This window comes from Rhinoderma darwinii, chromosome 3 (genome assembly GCF_050947455.1).
Source record: "Rhinoderma darwinii isolate aRhiDar2 chromosome 3, aRhiDar2.hap1, whole genome shotgun sequence".
NCBI classification, from domain to species: Eukaryota; Metazoa; Chordata; class Amphibia; order Anura; family Rhinodermatidae; genus Rhinoderma; species Rhinoderma darwinii.
In genome coordinates, this window is record NC_134689.1 from 147,393,656 (window position 1) to 147,416,129 (window position 22,474).

At 41.5% G+C, this 22,474-nt stretch overlaps 1 protein-coding gene across 1 annotated transcript in view; it reads left to right on the top strand.

Moving 5' to 3' along the window:
- Positions 1 to 6,897: 6,897 nt before the first annotated feature.
- Positions 6,898 to 22,474, top strand: part of PLXNC1 (plexin C1) — a 149,180-nt gene continuing 133,603 nt past the window's right edge. The window contains exon 1 of the mRNA XM_075856836.1: positions 6,898 to 7,846. Coding sequence (XP_075712951.1) covers positions 6,938 to 7,846 — 909 coding nt within the window. The 5' untranslated portion in view covers positions 6,898 to 6,937. The remainder of the gene's footprint in view (positions 7,847 to 22,474) is intronic.

Sequence of the window (22,474 nt, forward strand, 5' to 3'; positions counted from 1 at the left end):
TTTTATTAACTTTTATTAACTTTTTTTTGGGGGGGGGATATAAAAAAACACCAATATAGCCATTGTTTTATGCGTTTTACATTTACGCCGATTGCTGTGTGGTGTAAATAACATGCTACCTTTATTCTATAGGTCGGTATGATTACGGCAATACCAAATATGCATAGTTTTTTTATGTTTTACTACTTTTCCAGAATAAAAACACTTTTGAACTAAAATAATTTTATTTTGCATCGCCGCTGTAATGGCAGGAAAGAGGTGAAGGGAACAAGTGAGCCCTAATCTACCCACCGCCCTGTCCCTGCCTACTTGCAACGACCCGCCCTAGGCGACGGGGTACAACTGGGCGGCGGTCCCTACGCTGTCTAAGTGCACGGGAGAACCAACAGGGAACACGCAAGGGAAGGGGCAGTAGCCCACGGAACGCCGCGAGGAAACGGAGCGGTGAATGAATAGTCAGGACCAGGATGAAGTGGAGTATACCAACGTGAGCACGGAGAAGGAAGCAAGCCAGGGGCAAAGCGAGGTAGGTTAAGCGGAACTGCAGCAAGGCAGAAGCACGGCAGAAGCAGGCTGGAGCAAGCAGCAGTGGGGCCAGGAATCCAGAAGAATTACAAGCACTGAGGAAGAGAACACGGCAGGTAATAAAGGACAGGGGGCGGAGCTAACTCCGACTGACCAGGCCGCGATAGGCTCTCCCACTCCTGAGCCTGCCACCCTGGTTGGTGGGAGACGGTGTCAGTCTAACAGGTCTGGCCTCAGGTGTGGATTGATTAATCCCAGGAGTATACCTAGACGTAGTACCTGGCAGATCCCTAACAGCCGCTTTCCAAGAGCCATAACTTTTTTATTTTTCCATCGATGTCGCCATATGAGGGCTTGCTTTTTGTGGGACTTCATTGCTACCGTTTTCCGGTACATGGGACTTATTGATTAACCTTTTATTATTATTATTTTGGGAGGGAAATGGGAAAAATTAGCAATGTTGCCATTGTTTTTTGCGTTTTCTTATTAATGGGGTTCAGCTTGCGGTTTAAACAATATTATAACTTTATTTTTTGGGTCATTACGATTGCGGGGATACCATATATGTGTAGTTTTTATTTTATTTTTACACTTTTACTAAATAAAACAATTTTTTTATGGCAAAATTATTTTTATTTTTTTATTAATGTGTAACTTATTAATTTTTATTTCACATAATTTTTTCAGTCTCACTAGGAGACTTCACTATGCGATCTTTAGAACGCAGATATAATGCTTTGGTATACTGCCTCTGGCACGTCCTAATATGTATATAGCTAGGGCAGACCTGGGGGCCTTTGTTAGGCCCCCGGCTGCCATGGCACCCCATCGGATACCCGCAATTGCATTTGCGGACCGCCGATGGGTGACAGAGGGAGCTACCTCCCTCTATAAAATACTCAAATGCAGCGGTCGCTAGTGACCGTGTCATTTGTGGGGTTAAACGGCCACGATCTATGTAAACTTCGATCGCTACCGTTGGAGCAGGAGCCCGGCAGTCATCAGATAGCTGAGCCCTGGCTCCAGCCTGCACAGGAGACAAGTGCAGGACGTTTGTTAGGCTGCCGTGAAAAGGCGGCAGCCTGGAATAAAGCCCATTAATGACCACCGTAAAAAGGCATATCGGCGGTCATTAAGGGGTTAAAATCAGCCACTGGTTCGACTTGCCACTCGTGGTGTCCGGTGTCTATAGATTGCGACAGCGCATGTCTGTGCAAGATACTCCAATCAGAGATGTCTGCACACTAAATTCACACAGACAAAAACACGCATGCGCTCATGACGTAATTGGCGAATGCGCAATTGGAAGAGCGAACTACAAATCTGCCATGTACAAGAAGGGCATAGGCCCTAAATTATCACTTCGCAATATATATGCCATGTCCCACCCACAAAACTATAACAAGAGATGTAACCCATCTATAAATATTGTGTCCCCAATATAGGAGTGAGATGTCTATATGAATAGCTACTGCATGGGATGACAATAATTATATGAAAATATAAAGATATAACCTAGAACGAATAGGGAAGATATGACAATTCTAGTGAAGCGATAGCTTCATTACCATCCAATTAAACCACGAAATGCTCCCCTATCCAAAAATACTGGAGGGGACCTGACACATAGTCAGATATCGGAAAAAAAGACGAGACAGACTATTACTCTACTAAATGGTCTAAGATCGAATTTATTGTGGGAATAAATTGGATGGGAGGAGCCATAACCCCAACCAGTGTCATGTAACAAATCCCCATAATCAGATCAATAACATAAAAATTTAAGGACAGTGCGGCGGAATCTTTTTCCAAGTTTAGAACGAGTATGGAGAATACAGAGAATCAAAAGTGGTTTAGAGATGTGGAAGACTACAAATATGGCAAAATCTACAACTGGCAAAAGGATCCGATGAATAGTAGGGATCCTATATCTGGCAAATCCTATCAGAAAAGGAAGAGACGTTCTCAAACCTCTGATAATGACGGCACTGACACAGCAATTTTTTTAGGGGGAGAATCAGATCTAGCCGCACCAGGAAGGGCGGCCGCAAACACAGGCGGAGATTTAAAGACCAAATTGGAGTGAACCAGGAGTCAGTGGCAAGTATCACAGAACAAGGAACGCAAGATCAGTCAAGCAACCTAGTGGTAATTATTTCTTCTAGAGTTTTTTTAGATGTTGAAGTGACTGTTCTTAATAAGGGACTGTCCATTTGTCCAGCGGCGAGAATAGATTGGTTCCAATTGGGACTTGATTTGTATAAATTTTTTCGCAAAATTAAATTGAGTATTTTTTTTAATGATAATAGCAATTAGGGTGGGTCTCTTTAAGAAAAGTGGATAGCAACCATATATCAATGTACCTGTTATTGATGCATTTGTTTCTTCAGTTAAATTCTGTATACAGGAACTTAAATCCAATATTGATAATTCTTTTCATTTACATCCTAATCTTACACATGCAGAGTAAGTGGCTCTTCGGGAACTATCTAGTGATGTGTCCCTGACTATCAAGCCAGCCGATAAAGGTGGGGCCTTGGTCATCATGGACACATCACAATATTTGGATGAAATAGTTGGTCAGATAAGCGATATTAATGTATATGAGATAATAGGACATGACCCTAGATTTAAAATCGTACGTAGGATTCAATTAATTTTGGATTCAGCTATGACAAAAGGCTTGATTGATAGGGATCTTAGGGACTTTTTTTAATCACCCTGTCACTCCTGTCCTATATTGCCTCCCAAAAATTCATAAATGCCTGGAAACCCCCCTGGAAGACCTATTGTTTCAGGAAGGGATTCCATCTTTGGTCCCATTGCCATTTTCTTAGACAAAGTCCTTAGAAGTTTTGCGTTTTCTGCATCGTCATATATTCAAGACACCACAGATGTTTTACTTAAATTAGGTGAGGTCAAAGTGGAAGGTGATATAATTCTAGCATCTTTTGATGTTTGCAGTTCATACACGTCTATTAATCATAGTAGAGGTTAAAAGTGATCAGTGAGGCCCTAGACAACTCTGAACACTCGGCTGAGTATGTAGAGTTGTTGTTGGCTCTTCTTGACATCGTACTCACAGAAATAAAAAAAAATTTGTTTCGCGACTCCTTTAACGTTCAAAAAAGAGGTACCGCCATGGGTTCAAATGTTGCGCCCACATATGCCAACATATTCATTGCCACGCCGGAGGAATGTGATGTCTATGTGTCCCACCACTTCAGCTATGTGCGGAGGTTGTGGCGATACATAGACGACATTTTCATAAACTGGACTGGAACCCAGACACAATTACAACAATTTTTTGACTTCCTTAATATCATTGATGTGGATTTCAAATTTACCATGGCATCTTCAATGGTGTCCTTACAATTTCTGGACACGTTGGTATACAGATCTGGTGATAGATTGGTGACAGATCTGTACATCAAACTTACGGATCGTAATAAAATTCTCCAGTACAGTAGTCAACATCCAAGACGAATGATGGAATCCCTCCCTTTCAGTCATATGTTGAGGGTCAAACGAATTGTGTCGGACCCCCATCATGTGACTGCGCGATTGGATAAGATGAATAGGAAATTTGTCCATAGACAGTATCCCCGTCCCCTCTTAAATAAACAAAGGGCTAAGGTGGAGGATTTGACCAGAGACAAATTGTTAGTCTCCTATCGGCATGCCCGTATTCAATTTGTTTCCACCTACTCTCAAATTAGCAATAGGATTGGGAACATCATTCCGAAAGAATGGTACATTTTTCACAGTTTAGCTAATAATGTTCCTGAATTTGGTCGCCCTCCGATGTTGGCTTTTAGACGATCTAAAAACCTTAGGGACCAATTAGTACATGCTGATATTGGTCCAACTAGTGGTTCCCGTCAAACCACTTTGGCTCCACGGAAAGTAGGATGTTATCCATGTCTAAATTGAGGCAATTGTAATAATCTTTGTAAAGGATCACCGTGCCGGGCTTATGTCAGAGCACCGTGAAAAGGCGGCGCTCTGGCATAAGTACCCTTAACGGCCAGCGTGAAAAGGCATATTGGCGGTCGTTAAGTGGTTAAATTGTGGTCACTTGATGCATTGCACTATACTTGAGAAAGGCTCTGAGTAGCTGAAACGTTGCTGGGGTAAAAAAAAGTTACTATTCTTTTGGATGTGCTGCCTGAATCTCCTGTTTTTGTCCCTACATACAGTCAGTCGGCATTCATCGCTGATAGCAACACTCTGTGTAGGGACACATCCTCCTGACAAGGGAAATGGTAACACCTAGTTGTCTATTAGTCCTGGGCTAAATGGATACGTTTTGTGGAATACAAGTATTTCCTAAAACAGACATGTCAGGAGAGGTGACAGCTCCTCTATAAATCCAGTGACTCACAGGTGACATCTTCTCTGATTGTAGACGTTTTCTTTCCTTTTCCTCTCTTCCTGGCCGGACCCCAATGGTGACTTCTCCTGATGACTGCAGAGTTTGCTGTCCAGACATCTTTGGCCTTTGGATTCTACAGCTATCCTCAGCCTCTACAGCAACACAAATAAATATAAATTCCTATTTTATAAAGTTCCCAGACCAGGTCCCCTAAATTTTCCATACCCAAGACAAGACCCCTAAATTATTCCAGACCGCAGACCCCTAAATAAATTAGATAAATTCAGACCCCAGATAAATTCAGACACCAGATAAATTCAGACCCCAAGCTCATACATCAATTCAAATACCAGACTCCTAAATTCAGACCCCCAAACCAAACTGTAGAATAAATACAGACCCAGACCTCCAAAACTATTACAGTCCAGAGAGCAAACCTCCCTTATCATAAAACCCCAAATTAGACACAATAAATAAATACAGAATCCAGACCAAGCCCCCTAAATAAAGACTCCAGACCAGACCCCCTAAACTAGTACAGACCCAAGATCATACCACCTAAACACAGAATCCAGACCCCCTAAACTAATACAGACCCCAGACCAGACCCCATACACTTATACAGCAGCTCACACTCTTCTCTGTGGAGCCTTGCTGCTCTATTCTCTGGCTTCAGGACCTGCCCACTTGGTCATGTGACTTTATGAGCGCATTTATTTCAACAGTAACAATCCCTGCACACATCTGGTCATGTGACCTTATGTCTGCAGGTCCTTTTGCAGACATAAGGTCACTTCTGCGCAAAACAGTTTGGTTGCAGTTTTTTGAAAAATGTTGAAATAACACTGCAATGTGCTTTGATTCTTTGGATGGCCATGTGCCCCCCGGGAACCTCGGGCGTCCACCCCAAATGCATTTGTTATTGTTAAACCACTAGGTAATAGCTCTGTATACAAGATATGTAAACTCTCAACATCTCCTATACCATGCCCTTCTTTTACCATTAACAGTGCTACATATGCACAGAATTTATACGTTTTACTTATGTTCGCTTGGGGGCGGATTTTCGTACTGATGACCTATCCTCAGAATAGGTCATCAGTATATGATCACTATATCAGTATATGACCGACACCTGGACCCCTTTAATATAATCTGGGACAGGGAATGATATGAATATCCATCAATGCTCTCACTGCTACAGAATATGTTGGGCATGGGAAACAGACAAACATTTTTTATATAGGTTACATAGGTCTAGTATCTGGAATCAATAGTCGTATCTGAATATGCAAGCGGACAGTCAATAAGCGATGCTCATGGCCATATTGTACGGCTCTGTAACCAGACTACCATAGAGGTATTGTCCCTCGATATGCCTCTCATATTAAACAGAGGCAAACAGAGTTTTTTTTCTGTTGAATCTGACAGAAAAACAAATGTGGCACGTTCCGCCAGGCTCCATATGTAAAAAGGCATTGCTTCTAGAGAAGAATATCTTAATAGATACGACGCATGACAGAGCCTGTACGGAAGTGCATGGAGGCCAGTGACTCCATCCTAGGGAGCCATACAGCTTCCATGCACTGCTAGAGAGGTTCCATTCTGCTATGTATAAGCCATTACTTATTAATATATGCAAGTGTACAGTTATAAAAGAAGAAAATCTGCTATAACTTCCAGTTTTTAATTTTAAATGTCAGCAAATTAAAGGAAAAAAGAAGAAATAACTATGGATGTGCCACAATGTATATATATATATATTTATCAGACTCAACAGAAAGCATTACAAATACAATTTTTTTTATTTTTTTTTGCAACTTCCTAAGTGTAATGCTTTCGTAAGTTAGGAAGTCAGCATGTCTCAGAGACTACAGATCAGTTCTAACTTCAGGAAATGGTCTCAGAAAAAGGAACTAGTGCAGAATTGCACAATACTTTTAAGGTATAGGTTTCCAGCCAAATGTGCCATAAGACGACTCCAGGACTTCACACACTATAACTTCAGAGCTACAGTGGAGAGCCTGGCGACTTAGGATGTCACGGATTCCACTCTCGCTCCTCTTCATCTTTATGCTGACAGATCCTATTTACAATGAAGAAACTTTCCGATTCAAACATCCGATCAACAACATTGCTATCGGGAGACAACATGTTATAGTCGCCACAGAGAATTGTCTGTATAAATTTAATCACACTCTGCATTGGCTGAAAACAACAGGACCACATGGAGAAAATGACAAAAACTGCATGGAAGGACAAGACAGTGGCCGCAAACCAACGTACTATAACAAAATCTTACTGGTCTACAATGACACTGTGCTGACTTGCTGGAATGACGTTAATGGAACCTGCGTGGAGCTGCAGATGGACAACCTAAAGGCTGTGGGAAAGCGTGTAGAATTTGTTGTCTCCCCAGATCCAAAACATACTGCTAGAGGTTTTATACTGTTTAAAGAAAAATCCATATACTTATTTGTTGCTAAATTTACTAATAATGACGCTGGTGCACAGACAATCAGTTTAAGAACAAAAGATCAAGACACGTTTATAATAAAAGATCAAGAATCTAGAGTTTCATTAAAGGAAAACACACCAGGACTGAATTATGTTGATGCATTCCAATGGAAAAACATGTTTCTCTTCCCTTATTACCCATCTGTTGGCAGTAATGCCAGGGTTGTCGTCCTCACTGTAGATGAGGCACGTTTGTCCTTTCATACCCAGTCCAATCTTACATGTGGGAGCAAACCACAAAGAAAGATCATTTTATCCTCCTTTGCATTTCATTCTTCAGAAGGTTTCTTTTGGGCTGGAATATTTACCACAAACAATACAGCATCCACTGATAGGACAGCACTATGCATTTATAACTTTACTGTCCTGGAGGCACAAATCACATCATGTATCAATCACGACTTTAGAGTTGAAAATTCCGATGCTTGTGTGAGTATTAACTGCATTTAAGAAAACAATTGTGCATTAACTGCATGTAAGGCTTTGTTTAAATCTGCACTATGGTTCCTGCTTATAACAGATGCCATAGCAGTGTGCAGGATCCGTTGTATGATGGATCTGAATGGCGTTTTGACTGACCCCATTGACTTGGGATATGTTGCAGGTGTGAACAAAGCCATAGAAACAAATTTGCATGTTAAATAGTGATGGTCTGCATCTAAATGTGGAGAGTACGGCACCACTCGGGGAGAAGATCAGTGCCAGGACAAGGGGTAGGCAGAATAGACAACATTAAAAAAAAAAAATGCTTTGTCTTTAAGTCTCTTTGAACAACCAAAAGCAAGCTGTTTTTCAGAATAGCTGATAATGCTGTACGTGGCAGGGTTTAGTGAGTGTTTGCCCTACACTATGGCCGGGTTCATACGTAGCGTAAATACTGCAGATTTTCTGCAATGGATTTAGATGCAGAAAATCCGCAGCATAATACAGTAGCAGCAAAGTAGATGAGATTTGCACAAACCTCTTCCACGCGCTGCGTATATGATAAGTGGAAAAACCGCTCAGAAGTTGACCTGTGAAGCGTTTTTTTAAATCCGCAGCACGTCAATTGTATTTGCGTAATCGCTGCTTTTTTGTTGCAGATTTTTCTCATTGAATTCAATGAGAAGGTAAACCCGCGAAAAATAGTAAATGCTGCAATTTTTGCGGCGGAAAAGCTCCGGCCCTGCCGCAAAAAAACGCAATTCTGTGCTTTTTCGTCCAGACCGGTCTCCTGGGATGACATTTCCAGGAGGCCGAGCTGCAGTGACGATAGAGAGAAACATTGCTGTGGCTACAGGTAAGTATGAAACTTTTGTTTTTAACGTTCAGTTTTCCACAGTGGACATTCAGGCCGAAAAACTGCACCATAATTTGGTGCGTTTTTTCTACCTGAATTCCCTTCGGATACACTGTCTGCTTTTGCACAGCGTGTTCGCCCTATGTAAACATACCTTTAGAGTTAGGGAAGGGGACCAGTGGTGTACCTTACATAGAGGCAGACCACGCGACTGCTATGGCGCCCGTGGTGAAAGGGCTCCCGGCACTCAATTGTTTCTGCTTCCCGACACACAGTCTCAGGGTTTTCCTGCAGTCACCACTAGAAGGAACTCACTGCAAAGAGATTTTTTCAGCTCAATAGTAGCTGTATAAATCCATATGCACTGAGCTCCCCCTAGTGGTAACTGCGGGCAGCCACAGTTTTATCATTTACAGTGTAAAAGCTTATTGAAACGAGCGTGTGTCAAATTGGCCGTGGAAAAACTCTCCACTTTTATGAGGATTATAAATCTGTACTGTTTTCTTATTTCTCTTTTCTAGAGGTTCCCCACATTTATTTATTTTCGTTATCTTGCATGGATTACATATAGAGGTAATAGTAAAATTTAGGGGCTATTGCCCTCCTACCCCTTTTTTAGTATTAGTAGTCCTCCATTGATTGTGTCCTCATGTCAAGGAAGTGGGAAACCTCTTTGAGATAGTAAGTGATAGATGAATGTTCTCCCAACGCATTTCCTCCTGACCAAATGATTCCTCAGTGAAGATAGGTCAACAGAGCAGCTTCATCCAAGTTCATTGGAAGTGGCTTAAAGATTTGTTTGGCTGTCTATTTTTCAGAGAGAGAACTTTCCAACAGCTTATCATGGGATAATATCTGTGGGGTAATTAAAAATATGGTGTTCCTGTGCACATATTTGGAGGAAGAAAGTATGAAACTGAGTGATGCTGCCTGTTATCAGCCAGTTCAGACTAGTGAGATGGTGGCTGTAATTGTCTTTCATTGGATTACTGTCAAGAAGTCACATATCTTTAGTCTTCAGAACCTCATAAAATGTTTACATACCTATGCGACTGATGTTAGATAAAATTTTAAAAAATACAGAACAAAGGTACTATGCCCAAAATATAAAAAATTGGCCTCAAAATGTATTACTATATGAAAATATATTAACATGTATCCAATATAAAGACAAAAGCAAAAAGAGAGAAAACAGGGGGCATACAATGACATAGTCCTATACACTGCAGAAGACGTGGTGTTCCAAAATACCAGTACTAATATAAAGTTTTTTTCAACAGCAGGTAGTGAACATTTGGTAGAGTGCCAAAAGTCCAACTAAAATACATTTTTGTACTACACAACTGTTTGCCATTACCGATGGAAGGTTTAGTTTATCCCCAGTGACCATACATGATAGAACGGTTTTCAGACTTGACACCATGTCATGTACATCCTATCAGGAGGCAGTGCGGATGCCATGCGTATTTTCTAGCATATAAAGGTAAGGGAGTGAGTGGTAAGACTTTGAGACATAAGCCATACACATGAGAAAGCCGTTTGCAGACAGCTATCTTTCCTAACTTCCCTATTAATATGCATGTGCGATTCAGCCAAGGCTGCATGTATATTTCTATAAAGGCAGGGAGACACCTCTGGCAGTGCTTATCTTGTAAGGAAACACATTATATCATCATAAAATCCAACCATCCTGATGCTTCTTTCCCTCCGTCAGCGGATTTCAAGGTACTGTTGGGCCGCCCTCACTGCCACATTAGATAGCGGGCCAAACCCACTGGGCTCAGCTGACATTAATCTAATGTGTATGACCAGCTATAGAATAAGAGCACAGAATGTGATGTATAGTATATAAGCAGAAGAGAGAGAGAGAAAAAAAGAAAGTGCAAAAGAAGCATTTGCCTAGTTTTAGAGAACTAAGTAGGATACAGGAAAAATAAATCTTTCGCTAATATCGCAACAGAAAATAGGAAGTATATAAACATTGTGCACAACAATAACTCCTAGACGACCAGAATATATATATTTCTGTTCCAGCTGCTAATACAATAAAATAAATTTTATATATATATATATATATATATATATATATATATATATATATATATATATAAACTACCGTTCAAAAGTTTGGGGTCACTCAGACAATTTTGTGTTTTCCATGAAAACTCACACTTATATTTATCAAATGAGTTGCAAAATGACTAGAAAATATAGTCAAGATATTGACAAGGTTAGAAATAATGATTTTTATTTCAAATAATAATTTTCTCATTTAAACTTTGCTTTCGTCAAAGAATGCTCCATTCGCAGCAATTACAGCATTGCAGACCTTTGGCATTCTAGCTGTTCATTTGCTGAGGTAATCGGGAGAAATTTCACCCCATGCTTCCAGAAGGCCTTCCCACAAGTTGGATTGGCTTGATGGGCACTTCTTGCGTACCATACGGTCAAGCTACTCCCACAACAGCTCTATGGGGTTGAGATCTGGTGACTGCGCTGGCCACTCCATTACAGATAGAATACCAGCTGCCTGCTTCTTCCCTAAATAGTTCTTGCATAATTTGGAGGTGTGCTTTGGGTCATTGTCCTGTTGTAGGATGAAATTGGCTCCAATCAAGCGCTATCCACAAGGTATGGCAAGGCGTTGCAAAATGGAGTGATAGCCTTCCTTATTCAAAATCCCTTTTGCCTTATACAAATCTCCCACTTTACCACCACCAAAGCAACCCAAGACCATCACATTACCTCCACCATGCTTGACAGATGGCGTCAGGCACTCTTCCAGCATCTTTTCAGTTGTTCTGCGTCTCACAAATGTTCTTCTGTGTGATCCAAACACCTCAAACTTCGATTCGTCTGTCCATAACACTTTTTTCCAATCTTCCTCTGTCCAATGTCTGTGTGCTTTTGCCCATATTAATCTTTTCCTTTTATTAGCCAGTCTCAGATATGGCTTTTTCTTTGCCACTCTGCCCTGAAGGCCAGCATCCCGGAGTCGCCTCTGCACTGTAGACGTTGACACTGGCATTTTGCGGGTACTATTTAATGAAGCTGCCAGTTGAGGACCTGTGAGGCGTCTATTTCTCAAACTAGAGACTCTAATGTACTTGTCTTGTTGCTCAGTTGTGCAGCGGGGCCTCCCACTTCTCTTTCTACTCTGGTTAGAGCCTGTTTGTGCTGTCCTCTGAAGGGAGAAGTACACACCGTTGTAGGAAATCTTCAGTTTCTTGGCAATTTTTCGCATGGAATAGCCTTCATTTCTAAGAACAAGAATATACTGTCGAGTTTCACATGAAAGCTCTCTTTTTCTAGCCATTTTGAGAGTTTAATCGAACCCACAAATGTAATGCTCCAGATTCTCAACTAGCTCAAAGGAAGGTCAGTTTTATAGCTCCTCTAAACAGCAAAGCTGTTTACAGCGGTGCTAACATAATTGCACAAAGGTTTTCAAGTGTTTTCTAATCATCCATTAGCCTTCTAACACAGTTAGCAAACACAATGTACCATTAGAACACTGAAGTGATGGTTGCTGGAAATGGGCCTCTATACACCTGTAAAGGATCTGCCAGGCACTGCTTCGGGGTTAACTCCCAGAATTAATCAGTCAACACCTGAGTGTACATCCCTGAGACAGACACCAGCTTCCTCCACTCAGGCTGGCAGGCTTAGGAGTGGGAGAGCCTATCGCAACCTGGCCAGACTCAGCTAGCTCCCGCCCTCGGTCTATTTAAGCCTGCTCTTCCTGTCCATCTGTGCTTGTGAATTCTTTCCTTGAGGTTTCCTGGCCCAGCTACAGCTCCTGCTACTTTTTGATCCTGCTCCATACAGACCCCGGCTTACCGACTACTCTTCTGCTTTTCGCTTTGTACCTCGCACTCTCCTGGCTTGACTCGGCTCGTTCACTACTCTGTTGCTCACGGTGTTTCCGCGAGCAACTGCCCATTTCCCTTGCTTGTATTCCCTTGTTTGTTTGTCGTGTTTGTCATGCACTTACTGAGCGCAGGGATTCACGGGGTTCCATAATGGTGTCAGGGACCAGGGTAGACTAGGTATACGGCTTGTGAATTTGTAATGGTGGGGGGGGTAGGGAAACGGACAAGTGAGCCCTAATCTACCCGCCACTCTGTCCCTGCCTACTTGCAACGACCCGCCCTAGGCGACGGGGTACAACTGGGCGGCGGTCCCTGCGCTCAGTAAGTGCATGACAAACACGACAAACAAACAAGGGAATACAAGCAAGGGAAATGGGCAGTTGCTCGCGGAAACACCGTGAGCAACAGAGTAGTGAACGAGCCGAGTCAAGCCAGGAGAGTGCGAGGTACAAAGCGAAAAGCAGAAGAGTAGTCGGTAAGCCGGGGTCTGTATGGAGCAGGATCAAAAAGTAGCAGGAGCTGTAGCTGGGCCAGGAAACCTCAAGGAAAGAATTCACAAGCACAGATGGACAGGAAGAGCAGGCTTAAATAGACCGAGGGCGGGAGCTAGCTGAGTCTGGCCAGGTTGCGATAGGCTCTCCCACTCCTAAGCCTGCCAGCCTGAGTGGAGGAAGCTGGTGTCTGTATCAGGGATGTACACTCAGGTGTTGACTGATTAATTCTGGGAGTTAACCCCGAAGCAGTGCCTGGCAGATCCTTTACAACACCTATGTAGATATTGCTTTAAAAACCAGACGTTTGCAGCTAGAATAGTCATTTAGCACATTAACAATGTATAGAGTGTATTTCTGATTAATTTAATGTTATCTTCATTGAAAAAACTGTGCTTTTCTTGCAAAAATAAGGAAATTTCTAAGTGACCCTAAACTTTTGAACGGTAGTGTATATATACACAGTATACACATATATATATATATATATATATATATATATATATATATATATATATATACATATATTTACACTAGTCCTTCTCAATGAATTAGAATATCATCAAAAAGTTGTAATTTATTTCAGTAATTCAATTCAAAAAGTGAAACTCATATATTATATAGATTCATTACACACAGACTGATCTATTTCCAGCATTTTTTTTCTTTTAATGTTGATGATTACGGCTAACAGTTAATGAAAACCCAAAATTTTGTCTCCGAAAATTTGAATATTATAGAAGCCCAATTTCAAAAATGATTTTTAATACTGAAATGTTGGCCTACTCCAAAAAGTCTGTACAGTATATGCACTCAATACTTGGTCAGGGCTCCTTTTGCATGAATTACTGCATCAATTCGGCGTGGCCTGGAGGCGATCAGCCTGTGGCACTGCTGAGGTGTTCTGGAAGCCCAGGTTGCTTTGATAGTGGCTTTCATCTCGTCTGCATTATTGGGTCTGGTGTCTCATCTTCCTCTTGACAATACCCCATAGATTCTCTATGGGGTTTAGGTCAGGTGAGTTTACTGGCCAATCATGCACAGTGATACTGTGGTTATTAAACCAGGTATTGGTACTTTTGGCAGTGGGGGCAGGTGCCAAGTCCTGCTGGAAAATTAAATCAGCATCTCCATAAAGCTTGTCAGCAGAGGGAAGCATGAAGTGCTCTAAAATTTCCTGGTAGATGCCTGCGTTGACTCTGGACTTGATGTACTATCTGCTATCTCGATTGTAGGGAATTTTGGGGGGTACTACCTCTGGCGCTATTTATTGTGGGGCATTTTGCCAAACAGTATCTGTATCACGCTATCTACGGTGAGGAACTTTAGGAGCGCTACCTATATGACACTATTGTGGGGCACTTTCTGTATGGCACTATTTACTGGGAGGGTACTACCTCTAAGATGCACTTTATTGTGTAGCACTCTCTTTATGTCTGTTTTGGGCATTAATTTATGGCATATTCATTTATGAGCTACAAAGTTATGGCACTATTGTTGGGGGCTGTGTGTCTCTGGCACATTTTTGGGGGCACTGTGTGTATGGCACGGCATGTACAATATTGAGCTCAGCACAGTATTTTGGTTGGAGTAAACGGTGCTGTATTGATGGCAGTAGCAGCATGGCACTATTAAAGAAGAAGCCGAATGGAACTAGAGCATGTGCTGCAAAAGCCAATAGCCAAAGGTGCCTTTGCAGCAAACTCTGTGGAGACAAGTCATTGTCGGAAGAAGTATTCAGGACGATCTGGGTCACAAAAAGGAGAAATGAGTTGAACAACTCCAATCAGAGAAGACGTCACCTGTGAGTCACTAGATGTAATTGTTATGTATTCTCCCTCTGACTGCATCTGATCAGTACTGAATTTACTAGTCTGGTATGCAGCATAATGATACTCTGCAGATTACCTGTTTATTTGGTATCTGACCACTGTATGGTCCTTGTATGGTAGTATTATTCAGTTACGGTATAGTAAAATTGGCCATTGTAAAATGATTATTAAATCCGTTTATGATTATATTATTTAGTCACTGTATTTTTGTATTATTTAGACATGGTATGGTGATATTATTCAAACACTGTGTGGTGCTGGTGTTCTTATTCAGTTACTGTATTATTCGATTACTGTATAGTGGTTTATTCGGTCACTGTATGGTGGTATTAGTTAGTTACTGTATAATGGTATTATTCGGTCACTGTATGGTGGCATTATTTAGTTGCTATATAGTGGTATTATTTGGTCACTGTATAATGGTATTATTTAGTTATTGTATAGTATCATATATATATATATATATATATATATATAGCACACACAAAAATGGCGACAGCACACTGCGAACACCAATGTAACCTAAACCGCTAAATATAAATAAATATGCATTACATGCTAAATCTACTTACAATAGGGAGGTTCTTAGTGCACATTTTGATCAAAAAGCATTTGCCCACCTGCCACGACAAGGCGTCTTCCATAGGTGGGTATCTACTCTGCACATACACCCAGATCTGGGACTAAGCCTACATATATCTGGGGATGGTAGGAACCAGCATTAAACTAATTAAAATCACCCAGGGCAGAATGGGAGGAGTGCAAGAACAAAAAATGGGGGCAGTCACTAACCTACATACATGAATCACATAAACACAAAAGTTTTTACAACACATTCCAACAAAATGATGCAAAACGTGTATGCAGGTGCAAGAACACCTGTGACTGCAAATATACAGCACACAAGAAAATGGCGACAGCACACTGCGAACACCAATGTTACCTAAATAGCTAAATATAAATAAATACGCATTACATGCTAAATCTACTTACAATAGGGAGGTTTTTAGTGCACATTTTGATCAAAAAGTGTTTGCCCACCTGCCACGACAAGGCGTTCTCCGTAGGTGGGGACCTACTCTGCGCATACACCCAGAACTGGGACTAAGCCTACATATATCTGGGGATGGTAGGAACCAGCATTAAACTAATTAAAATCACCCAGGGCAGAATGGGAGGAGTGCAAGAGGTGGGGGTCTCACACCGGACGGCGGAGAAGCCGGAAAGCGAGGCGGCCCACCAGCTTGGTGTCTTGTTTTCGAGAACATTCCGCCATGTTGAAAAGGTCAGTATGGGAGCGGTGTGGCTTAGGCCTGCCATACAGCACACATAACCTCACGGAGCTCGCTCTCTACCGCGCCCTCAAATCACAGACCCAGCTCCCTCCGCCAACGATACTCACCATCACGGCCGTGTCTGCCCGTCCGTCCCGGGGAGCCTGTGAGCAGACAATGAGCCAGCGCCCGACACTGCGCTCCAAGTATCCTCTGACCTAGCGCCATTTTGTGTGTGGCGTTCCTCGGACGCCAAGACGTGGCTACGCTGTGGAGGATGGAGCGTGACAACACTTCATTTTAAACCGGTGAAAAATCGGGCTTCAAACAAACTTTCGAAAGTATATAATAGATATATATATATATATATATATATATACACACATATATATATATATATATAAATATACACACACACACACATATATATATATACATATACACACATACATATATTCATATATACATATACACAAGAATGGGGGGAGAAAACCTCCAGCTCACCAGTTCAACGCCTGACACCTTGGCCTCGCTCGGATCTCCGCGACGGTCCACGGCAAACAATAGAAATGTGAAGAAAGTTGATCCAGCGCTGCAGGTATGTTGTTAAAAAGGAACGTATTCCCAATTTTATTGTATCAAAAAGTTTAAAATTCGATGTCAGGTGCATATGGGCATCAAGGCAGTATTGGGTGGATATTTCAGCGCCTACGCGTTTCAAGCACGGCAAGTGCTCTTAGTCATGGCATCCATTCACTCACTAGAACACAAGACTATGAGTCTATATGTTTGATTTTGCAGGGTGGAGCTAGCGTAGGCGCTGAAATATCCACCCAATACTGCCTTGATGCCCATAAGGTATATTAAACTGCAGATAAAGGATTTACACGAAAGGGGAGGGATCAGTGTCACAGTTATGTGCTCCATGAAAACCTACACCAAGGTTAGTAGAGCGACAGTATCGAACTCCCGTGTGCCAAGTCGAACCACAATAACCAGCAATCATGTATCGAACCCATGAGAACTCCACAGTAGTTTATTAGATCAGCCAGTTTATACACTAATATTTAAATTTATTTAAAAAAATATTAAAACTGCTGTCCACGTGTGCAATGTTGGTACTTTTTATCACTTCTTTATGGACATGTCCATAAACAAGCATCCATCCCCATATGACCTGAGAGGAGCACCTAAATATTGTGTGCGTGTATGTACATATATATATATAAATTTAATTAATGAAAGATGACAGCACATGAGCTCTATATTTAGGACTGAGAAATATATTGCAGAACCAGTAACGCATATATATTTATTTAGTGAAATAAAAAAAAAAAAGGAAGAGGGTCTAGCCCATGGATCTAGCAGGCATAATAGACAAAACCATGAGGGTCAAGACAGGTCAGCATAAAAAAAGGTGAACCCTTCTTAAGTCCTGTCCGGAGTAAAAAGCCAGGTTTAAAAATTAGGCTCTAAAAGGAGAGTGAACATTTAAACCAAGATTCAAAATGGCACGGCGGATACGTTTATGAAAATAAGTACAACGCACCAAGAAACATGTTTTGAAACTGCAACAGTTATTTTTGAAGATTTCATTAAAATACAACTCTTCGTGCTTTAACTCTTGCAAATTCATCAATTACACTGTTCAGGTCCATTGAGTTTAACACATGGTTTTCAATAGATAACACTGCAAGGGAAGATAATCTCTCCTCAGACATAGTTGATCTCAGATACGTCTTTATCAGTTTCAGTTTTGGAAAACTGCGCTCCCCTTATGCAACGGAAACAGGAATTGTCTGCAAAATTCGAAGGGCTATCCACATATGTGAAAATTTATCTGTGAGGCCATTTTTTGTAATAAAATTGAGAATCTGCATTGGTGCTACAGTTTCCACAGGAAGAAGTGTCTGAATATGCCTGAGCTCATCAGCTGGTTCAGCACAATTTATATCACAAGCGCTGCCACTTGTCAGTGATGTTTGCAATTGCAAACAGCTTTCCTGAAGTTCATCTCTTGTTGGAAGGCTCTTAATATTATATAGAAACCCCCAAATTTGATTGTGACTTTGCATTTGTTGAATACGTTCTTCCAAAGAGTTAGTAGCTGTATCCATCAAAACATTAAAAAAGTTATCCCTGAATTTTTGTATTGCCTCTGTAACAGGTTGATCCTTTCCTTCATAATCAAAGAAGGTCTTTTTAATTCGAATTCGGGAATTTTTTTTAGGCCTCATTTACACGAGCGTAATATACGCGCGTGCGACGCGCGTGCTTTTCAAGCGTGTCGTACGCACCTATATTACTCTATGGGGCAGTGCAGACGATGCGTGAATTTTGCGCAGCGCGAATGCATTGCGTAAAACTCACGACATGTTCTATAATCATGCGTTTTTCGCACATCACGCACCCATTGAAGTCAATGAAAACCACGAAGGTCGCACGGAAGCATTTCCGTGCGAAGTGCGTGATTCACGCAAGAGCTGTCAAACTCTGAATGTAAACAGAAAAGCACCACGTGCTTTTCTGTTTACAAACATCCAAAAGGAGTGTCTTAGAGATGAGCGAACCGAACTTCACCGGGTTCGGCCGAACTCGTTTTGACCGAACCCGGCAAAAAATGTTGCGGTACGCGACGTCAGGAGACAGTCACTGTCCAGGGTGCTGAAATAGTTAAACTGGTTCAGCACCCTGCACAGTGACTTCCGATCCCAATATACGTGAACGTGTAAAAAAAAAAAAAAGTTCGGACTTACAGATAAAACTCCCGGCTTCTTCCTCCAGTCTGACCTCCCGGGATGACAATTCAGTCCAAGTGACAGCTGCAGCCAATCACAAGCCAAGCACAGGCTGCAGCGGTCACATGGACTGCCGCGTCATCCAGGGAGGTGGGGCCAGATGTCAAGAGAGGCGCGTCACCAAGGACGCGTCACCAAGGCAACGGCCGGGAAGTTCTCGGTAAGTACGAACCTCTTTTTTTTTAAACAGGTTACTCGATATGGTGATCGGAATTCACTGTCGAGGGTGCTGAAAGAGTTACTGCCGATCAGTTAACTCTTTCAGCACCATGGACAGTGACTGACGTCGACTAGCCTCATCTCTATGATGGCGGCTGCGCGAAAATCACGCAGCCGCGCATCATACACTGATGACACACGGAGCTGTCAAGTGCCTTTTGCGCACGCAAAATGCTGCGTTTTTTTGCGTGCGCAAAACGCACACGCTCGTGTAAATGAGGCCTTAAACACAGGCCCCACACCATTGTCTTCAGCCAGTTTCTTTGCTGCGTTCAATGAACTCTCAAAACCTGTTTCTCTGAAATTCTTCAGAAATTTATAGTTTTTTTTATTAGATGTGTGGCTGAGATCAGGTCAGCACTTTCATATTGCATGGCTTTACTGACTATGTTAATCTGGAATAAAAGGTCATACCAAATTATAAATGCCACTATAAACTCAAATTCAACAATTTGTTGAGAGAGTGTCTGTGCCTCATGACTCGTTTTTGGTTCTGTACTGGGATCCTCTGCAAGGCAAATAATGCCTCCTGGATACCTCCAATGTTATGTATTAATGGCTTGATACAGTTTATTCTACATTCCCATCTTGGGGTACACAGAGGTTTCACAGTAAAACTAGATATATGATCTGACAGAATCTTCCATCGTTTTGCCGAACCCAAAAAAACATTGTAAATGCACTGAATAATACCAAAAAGATCTTTTGATCGTTGGTTAGATCGAGCTGCATCGGTCACTACTAAGTTCAGGTTATGACACCCACATGGCACAAAAATAGCCCTGGGATTTTTTCGGAGTATGTTGGCTTGAACACCATTTTCCTTTCCTGCCATATAGGCTCCGTTGTCATATCCTTGACCACGGCAGTTATCAATGTCTAAATCTTTGCCTGAAAAGAAAGTAAGGATAACCTCTGATAATCCTTTTCCTGTTGTGTCATTCACACTTTGTAGCCAAGGAAGTATTCTTTTATTTGGTATTCTGAAGACTTTTCCTCAAGAAACCTAATTGTAAAAGACATTTGCTCCAGATGACTAATGTCTGTAGTACAATCGAGTATTAGGCTGGGTTCACACAACCTATTTTCAGGCGTAAACGAGGCGTATTATGCCTCGATTTACGCCTGAAAATACGGCTCCAATACGTCGGCAAACATCTGCCCATTCATTTGAATGGGTTTGCCGACGTACTGTGCCGACGACCTCTAATTTACGCGTCGTCGTCTATTGAAAACAGCTCCAAAAACGGACGAAAAAATGGCGCGAAAAACGCAGCGAAAAACGTGACTTGCTCAAAAAACGTCTGAAAATCAGGTGCTGTTTTCCCTTGAAAACAGCTCCGTATTTTCAGACGTTTTTGGCTCAGCGTGTGAACATACCCTAAAAGAACAGTACTTAGTCTTTTTACATTGGTCAATAATTGTATTCATAACCTGTTTGGCCATTAAATTCATTAATTAATTTTGAATAGTCTTTCCACAATAGTGATCAGCAGTCTCTTTAGATGTGATTCGACGAAGGTGCTCTGACATTACCACCAAGAAGCTGAACAATGGCAAGAAAATTTCCATTGTTAGGAGTGAAGAGTCGATCTGAGGAGCCTCTGAATGGCAAATTCCTTTCAGCTAACAGCTGGGTAATTTGTATGAGACGCTCTAAGACATCTCTCCAAAGCTTCCGTTGCTGGGCTAGACTGTTTTGGAAGTGTTGGTCAATGGTGTTTATATTTTCCAGCCTAAGTTGTGTTTCCATTCATTTTTTTCAGACAAAAAATGGCTGGTAGATGTTTCATGTGATTTCAAAATGAAGGACATATGAGTCCAGTCTTGTGACCCTTCTGTTGTCAATGACAATGTGAGCATTTTAGTCAAACAGTTTACAGCAAAAACAAAATACTCTATTTGCAGTTTTAGAATAAACCAACCATCGTCTAGGTTGATACTCCCCATTGTCCAATTATCTCTTGTAAAAGTCTTTACAGAAATGGCGATTCCTTTTATCTTTTTTAAATTCAATATTTTTAACCTGTCCTGTTTGTACAATTAAATCTATTATGGCGGAATTTAATTTGGGCCATAGAGCTAGATCTAGTACTACGCCAACAGATGGGGAATTTTTTTCTGTATCCTGTGGATCATCCAAATTTTCAGCACTGCCGATACTCTCTGACTCATCGTTTATTATGTATGTTTAAGATGAATTGCCCTGGTCAAGTGGAGCATCAACATCAGCTTGGCCCCCTGTACATGTATCCCACTCTATTGTGCACTGTATAGGTGCAAGTGTATCATCAATCTTCTCTATGACATCAACATGGTCTTCTGTTTGAAACTCATCACTATTTTCTTGTGCAGTATCAGCAGTTTGGCTACTACATTCTACTGACTTCTGAAAAAGATGCTTCAAAGAACCTGCATACTTTTTGTCTTATTTTTCAAACAGAGCCTTTCTTTTCCTTTTCTGGGCCCCTGATGCCTTTTTGGACCCATTCTGACTTGCAAATCTTTCCCTAGAGCAAACATAAAATAGTACATTAAATACCTATACTGGGACAGGCCAAACGATAAACGTTACAATAAACGTCCGCACATATCAAAAGAAGAATAAACATAGAATACCCATAACTGAATGTGAGGACATATCACACCTCCACTGAGGGAAGAATAACACCAAATACAAATTGTATCTGCAAAAATGTATAAATCCTTTATTACAATAGATCATAAAAACACATTGGCCATCAGGACCTAAAATGAAACGAACAATTAAAATACACTGATATGGAAAACAGAAAGGCTATTCAGAAAATAACATATACACACAAATGCTGTGAATATAGCAGCAAAGCGGGTCACTGAGTCAAAGAAGCTGTATGTGTGTAATAGAGATCTACAAACCTAACATACGGTTCAAATACCCACACAACAGCATGAAATAGACCCGCCAATGTATACAAAGGGATGGCAGCAAACATCAAATACAATGTATGCAAGGCTACATAGAAACCAGGAAATCACCATGAATCAAAAATAAGTTCCCAGAAACTATACCAACCCATGTGTAGCGTGAATAACCTAAAATGAGTTCCACCACAGGAGCCCCGACGCGCGTTTCGCGGTAGCTTTTTCAAGGGGTACCCATGTAGCACTATATACACAGGGGATTGCGGTGTAGCACTATATACGAGGGGGCTGTGTTGCACTATATACAAGGAGGGGGCTGTGTAGCACTATATACAAGGGGGACTGTATAGCACTACATACAAGGGGGGGTATCACTATACACAAGGGG